Raw genomic sequence first — 6660 nt, 5'->3', positions numbered from 1 at the left:
GACCATTATTAATGGGACACCCTGTACAAAATTAAATTCTTAAAAGAAAACTTAACATGTTGTATGTGGCCAAAAAAGGATGATATTCACGATGTTAAAGAAAAATTTTTTTATGGCTCCATTACAATGTCCGGAAACTGTCCAATGTAGGTATATACCGCAAAACGAAAGAAACGAATTTTAAAAAAATACAGATTCATAAAAAGTAAACCTTAAATATTATTTTAGAATTTTACAAAAATTTCTAACTATGTTGTATTGAATTTTATCCATTAAATCCTAAAGCAAGATGTATTTATTATTCTAAGTGCGTCGTAATTTATGTATTTCTGTATACAAAATGTGAATTATGTGATTGGATAACATTTAAAATGAAATCACACTGAATTCCCATTGAAGTCACACTGAAATCACTTGATATCACTTAAAATCATATGAAATCATCTGAAATCATCCGAAATCATCCGAAATCAATGTACATGATCTCATCGAGTGAATGACCCCTAGGCTTTAAGTCCGCTTCAAACACCGTAATACAGGGTGATTCCTATAGTACCTGCCACCGTTTGGGAGCGTGTAGGTGGTGCGTAGGGGAGTATTTTGATATAGGACACTTGGGGTCGGAAATTTAAAATAAGGGTGCCAGAGCCAAATTTACCTTCTGGAATTTCGCGCCTGTAGGTAGGCAACCCAACCGGCCGGCGGTGCACACGGAGCGATCTCAGGCGGCGATGTGTGGCTGACACTTGATCAGAATTTTGTTTAACCCCACGAAATCCCGTCTGCAACGACGCGTATCAAGTGAATAAACACTATGGCAATAGTATAATAATAGTTGGCTAGATGTAGGAAGTGCATTGAGAACAACGGTGGCCACGTTGAACACTTGTAAACGTTATTGCTTTTGACTGTCGTTTTTCCTCCTTCCCTCCCATGTCGCTTCCTCGCGCTAACTCGCTCTGCATCGCTCCGCGCGAAACGTCGGTCGGTTGGGTTGCCTACATACAGGCGTGAAATTCCAGAAGATAATTTGGTTCTGGCGCCCTTATTTTAGATTTCCGACCCCAAGTGTCCTATATCAAAATACTCCCCTAGGCACCCCCTATACGCTCCCAAACGGTGGCAGGTACTATAGGAATCACCCTGTATATCACATTCCAGTACGGACCCTTGTGGTACACCTGCATTCGAAATGAAACCATATTCATGACCAACCGGCCTAGTTGTATCTTAAGGCAATTGTGCGAAAGGTTTAATGATTTATTTTAGTCGCCTGATGACAATGTACTGTAGAAACCCACCTTTTTTAAGGCGTAAAGGAGTGAAAGAGGTTTATAGTCTTTTTTACAATTCAATTTAAGGAATTAACTTTGTTTTCTTTCCACTGGAAGCAAATAAAGTTAACTTTACTTATCTGCAATGTATTTTTGACTATAATGAACTATTGCATCATTAATATGTCGATTTGGCATAAAATCGATTTTTGAATTTCGATTTTTCGACTTTTAAAATGGTAGCATCAAAAAAAAGTTCGGAAAATAAAAATGTAGATTTAATTTGCTTATTCTAAAAGGGCCTTGTACTAAATGTTCAGAAATTTCGCTCTACAAATAAGAAAATTTGTTCGACACATCAATCGAAAGAACGTAGTTAGCGAACCGTCGCCAAACGTTCACGTTGCATATCTCGCACCCCTAGAAGGAAGAATTGCATGCGATTTCAGTGGGGGAATTTTTGACAGCTCGTATTCAGAATTCGACTTTTAATCCCGCTCATATTCAATGGTGATCGGTGGATTAGTGAAGGTGTAACATCGCTGTCTCTGTTCATTCACGAGGAACAGATGGAGGGACGGACAAAACCATCACATAAGGCCAAGGGTAATTTTTTTTTCGAAAAATTCTCCTAAAACACACCTTCTAGTTATTGCAGGGTTTATCGTTTATAAGATGACAAATAATAATGAATTACTAGATGAGTGCGTCTAGTTCTTTTGTCTCACAATTATAGATTTTGATAATTCTCATGTTAGAGGAAAAAAGCTTCTGTAATAAATGCCAATTAAAACAAATGTAACAGAAATGAAGTTGATGGGTACATCTGTAACAGATACTGTAGAAAAATATGCATTAAGTAAAGTATCGAGACTGCCTAATATGTAAAAAGAGAAGCTCAAAACCGTGGCGTGGGGAGCTTGAATAAGGGATTTACTTAGGGCAACCCTTTCAGTTTTTAATGAACGCATTACAAGTATATCCTCGGGAGCATTTATCATAAAAGCTAAAGGCAGATTTTACCTGTGTTTGTAAAATAATTTAAATGTTACGACGTAGTAATCCCCGGATTTAGCGATGTCAACAAAACACAGATGTGTGCGTGGATGATATATTGTTAGACGAGATCATCGGATTAGATCCGTCGGTCAGTAGGGTGGATCATTGCGAAGACTACTAATTTGTAGCCTGAGTGATGCGTCGCTGGGGAATGAGATGCAACCCTAATAGAATAATGCGAAATGAGACAAAAGCCACGAGGTCAGAAAACGTGACAAGGCCACAAATGGATCAGTAGGCGTTGTAGGAATTGTGTAATTGCGGCTTTGCCCCTACATCGATCCTATAGAAAATATGTAATTAATGAAGAGTATCGTACGTGAGAATTCCTATTCTGCTTAACATGATTTTTATCCATATCCCTTGACCTTCCCTGTAATTTCATAAAAATACCTCCGCCATTTACAACACTTTTATCTCCCTTCTAATACATTAGAAGGCCGAAATTAGTAACTTAAGAAAGTCGCCTCAGGCACGATATGTGTTTCTCAGAAGGCGAGACCGCAGTGTCAAGTTAGCCCCCCACTTTTGGAATTTTCAGAACATTTGTTGGTCGTTTGTTGGTGTTTGTTAGTTACATTCTGACGTTTATTGGTTGACCGTTATTTAATTATTCAAATTTCACAATTTGGGAGTAGGTATAGTTAGCCCCCCACTTTTTGAATTTTCAAAATATGTATCTTTATTGCAATCGTTTGTTGGTCGTTTGTTGGTGTTGGTTAGTTACATTTTCACGCTTGTTGGGTCATCGTTATTTAATTATTCAAAATTCAAAAATTGGGGCGTATAGTTAGCCCCCCACTTTTGGAATTTTCACAATATTTTTTTATTGCAATATCGTTTGTTGGTCGTTTGTGGGTGTTTGTTAGTTACATTCTGACGTTTGTTGGTTGACAGTTATTTAATTATTCAAATTTCAAAAATTTGGGCGTATAGTTAGCGCCCCCTCCCCCACTTTTTAAATTTTCACAATATGTTTATTGCAATCGTTTGTTGGTGTTTGGTAGTTGCGTTTTCACGTTTGTTGGTTCATCGAATTATTCAAAATTCAAATATATAAAATAAGGACTTATGGTTCAATATTGGACATGTTTCTACCCTCACTCACATTTCTTAGTTTTAAGTCATTTGGTGTGCATTATTGTACCTAGCCTTAATTATTTATGTAAATCATCTAACATAAATCCCAAAGTTCTTGAGTAGATGACCAATGTATGTTCTGGCGCAGGAAGTGACGTCACACCAATACCTATGTATGTTCTGGCGCAGGAAGTGACGTCACAGCCAATCAGAGACGAGCTCGTGACGTCACAGCCAATCAGAGACGAGCTCGTGCGTCCGCCATCTTGGATGTTATTTTGGAATCGCGTCATCGGTCACGTGATTGCTATAGACAAAAATTTTTTTTTTTTTTTCAATCTGCGTTGGGAATCGAACCCACGATACGTGAATTACGAATCTGCCGCCTTAACCATCTGAGCTAAGCGAGGCTTTGAGATATGAACGTTTAGCAGTTCAAGTATTGTTAGAATGGCCGTATAAGCTCACAAGCCACACAACGCTACGGAGAGCGTTGAGATGTTTGCGAGTTGTAGAAGGGTATAACGCGGGGGTGTGTCGCCGATAGGGGCTAGGGGCTAGGGGCTAGGGGCTATTTGGCGGGGAAGCGCGTTAAAATGATAAAATAATACGTACGACGCTCGTGTGCGAAAAATAATTATTCATATTGCTAACTAGAAAGGAAATGAGCTTATCTTCTTTATGCTTTATTTTTATTTTTAGACGCATTATTCTAATATTACATTCTAATATGACATTGGTTTTCGAATATGCTTTGACGAAATACAATCATTACAATAAATCATTAGCGGCGCGGGTGCGAAATTTAGTTGTTTGTTATTATAATTAGGATGGGAAGCTGCAATCTCGCAATAGTGTTTATTTATAGCAGCTATGATAAGACGCTTAAATCGTGTGCGAAAAATCTTATCTTCTTTATGCTTTATTTTTATTTTTAGACGCATTATTCTAATATTACATTCTTTGTATTTATGCTTCGGTCAATGTCCTTGAAATAAGGGAACGACCCCTAAGTATGATGAGCCCCCGAACCGCGTATTACGAATTTAGTGCTAAAGCGGTATACCTACAAATTAGCGTATAAAAGCAAACAACATTTACATTAAAATTCATTAGTTACGAGAATAGCAGACATTATGGATGATTTATGGAATGATGATCCAAATATTAACCTTACTTGGGTCGATAATCCCTCCCCGAAGATAGTCGAGGCACATACAGGTAATATGATCATGGTGAAAATAATTATGACCCTACTAATTAAGCCCGTTGTTTCTTGTAGGAGCAGAAGATTTAATATCAACATGGTCCATGTTTCTCGATTGCTCAACTTTGCTAGAAGTGGGAAATTCATTGAGGAATAGTTTCGAGCCAGTGGTGCAGATATTTTGCCCTCCACTCCGAGAAAGTTGTTTGCATTTTAATATTTCCGAATGGAGCGATATTTCCGCTATTAAAACCGAGCACAACATTCGACTCATGCTTAAAAGTACCGACCAGTTGGAACATGAAGTGTTCGTAGGGTACGGTATAAAAATTACGTTGGCTGACTGTGAAAATGGTAGTAGGGGTATAAGAATAAGTCAAGGATTCAATTCCATAGTGCTAACCGAAGAAGCCGTAAATCGTTTCCTCTCCGCTGTACATTTTGTACATCAAAAATTGGATTTTCTAAGCGATTATTCGACGTACTGGTACTATCAGGACTTTGCGGATGAAGTAGCGGATGATCTTTGCAAGGACGGTCTGTTCGATGAACAAAACATTTTGTCAAGAGGAAAATTTTTCTGTCAAAATCTTAAGTTACTAAAAAAGTTGGTTGCACACTCATGTTTAAGAGATTTTTCATTTTTAGCAGAAATTGTAAATATTCACCCTCAAAGATTTGTAAAAGATGTAACCGAGAAAATGCTGAAGGAGAAACAATAAAATAGTTTGGTGATAAGTTTGTTGTTTATATATACATAGGGAAAAGAAAAGCACCATTTTCAAAATGTATTATATATTTTCGCAATAGCTACATTAAAATCGCATAATTATGCAAATTAAATTTTACGTACTATATTAGTAAATGGCTCGTATTCAATTAAAACATCATGCAAAATTATACAGTAAGCGGAGGTGTCGGCTGCAAATGCTTCAGATGTTTCAACTTCCAGTTTCAAGTCGATAACCACATTATGAATACTTTCATTGTGACGAGTACAGTTGATTACGAATATTGGTTGTTTCTTAAACTCCTCGTAACTGAGAAGAGAACTACTTTCAGAATCGTAGTATTGCGTCCGAAAGTTTAGATATTCTTCGTAGGCATCTATATACTTGTTGTCCGCGAAGGAGAGATTCTGCTGCTCATACGGGTATCTTCTGTTGTTGATGTTCGCTTTTATATTTTCGACGCCTAAATGATCGAACTGCGATGCATTCTCTCCTTTTTGGTTTCGTTTCTTAGTCTGAAAGGCCACCAGAAGCCATTGAGGTCGTTGAAAACCGGTGCTACTTTTTACCGGCCATACCAAAGAGCGGGTTGATGGCAATGCTGGATACGCATATAAATCTCTAGCGTGAAATGCTACTTGGATCGGAACATTTTTATCAATTCTACTGTATATAGACAGCTTCATGGAATCGTTAGGAATTACGTATGGAACCTTCCAGGTTACTTTACTAAGGCTAATTTTCACCTCCGCTTCGCTTTTATAACAGTCTTCATCGGTTTTTGAGCGAATTAATGTTAGTTCTTGTCGTATGTTGACTAATGGTTTTTTATACCCTTCCGCGAATCCTAGCACATGTTTTAGCGGTATAGATGCACAGAAGGCTGTCTTGTTGGCGTTTAGGAGTTGCAGAGGTTTATTGCGGGGACTCCATCCTGCTTGTGATAAACAATTACTTTGGTCCGTTGTATAGGAACAAAATCCCTTGATTGCGCTGTTTATTCCGGGTAATCTCACGATTTCTATCACTTGATCTCCCAGCGTAAATCTAATTTCATCGAAGAGAAATAGTGGAGCATTGTTGGTCAACTCGAACTGCTTCGCTTCCGATGAAGTATAAGCGTTCCCTCCAAGTAGATCACGCTATCGTAGGTGGCCGTGATAAGATCCGCCTTTTGAATTACAAGATTGATTTCGTCCGAGTTACCATAAGCATTCGTCGAGTAAGGATGGTAGGTTCGCCGATCGCATTCCACAATCATATCCTCATACTTTACGCTACTGAAGAGATTTTTCAGCGCTTCTTCCAT

General features: G+C 38.1%; 2 protein-coding genes across 2 annotated transcripts; one reads left to right on the top strand and one right to left on the bottom strand.

Moving 5' to 3' along the window:
- The first annotated feature begins 3986 nt into the window (after window positions 1–3986).
- LOC116175486 lies at window positions 3987–5543 on the top strand. The gene is made up of 2 exons (XM_031493631.1): window positions 3987–4634; window positions 4696–5543. The coding sequence occupies exons 1-2, from the start codon at window positions 4550–4552 to the stop codon at window positions 5340–5342; spliced, it is 732 nt and encodes a 243-aa protein (XP_031349491.1). The 5' UTR covers window positions 3987–4549; the 3' UTR covers window positions 5343–5543.
- On the bottom strand, window positions 5459–6660 carry LOC116165590. Its single transcript, XM_031480160.1, has 2 exons — window positions 6558–6660; window positions 5459–6477 (listed from the first exon to the last, which is right to left on the bottom strand). The coding sequence occupies exons 1-2, from the start codon at window positions 6658–6660 to the stop codon at window positions 5459–5461; spliced, it is 1122 nt and encodes a 373-aa protein (XP_031336020.1).

This window comes from Photinus pyralis, unplaced genomic scaffold (assembly GCF_008802855.1).
Source record: "Photinus pyralis isolate 1611_PpyrPB1 unplaced genomic scaffold, Ppyr1.3 Ppyr1.4_LG1, whole genome shotgun sequence".
In the NCBI taxonomy this organism is placed as follows: domain Eukaryota; kingdom Metazoa; phylum Arthropoda; class Insecta; order Coleoptera; family Lampyridae; genus Photinus; species Photinus pyralis.
This window is presented reverse-complemented; position numbering and strand designations above follow the sequence as displayed.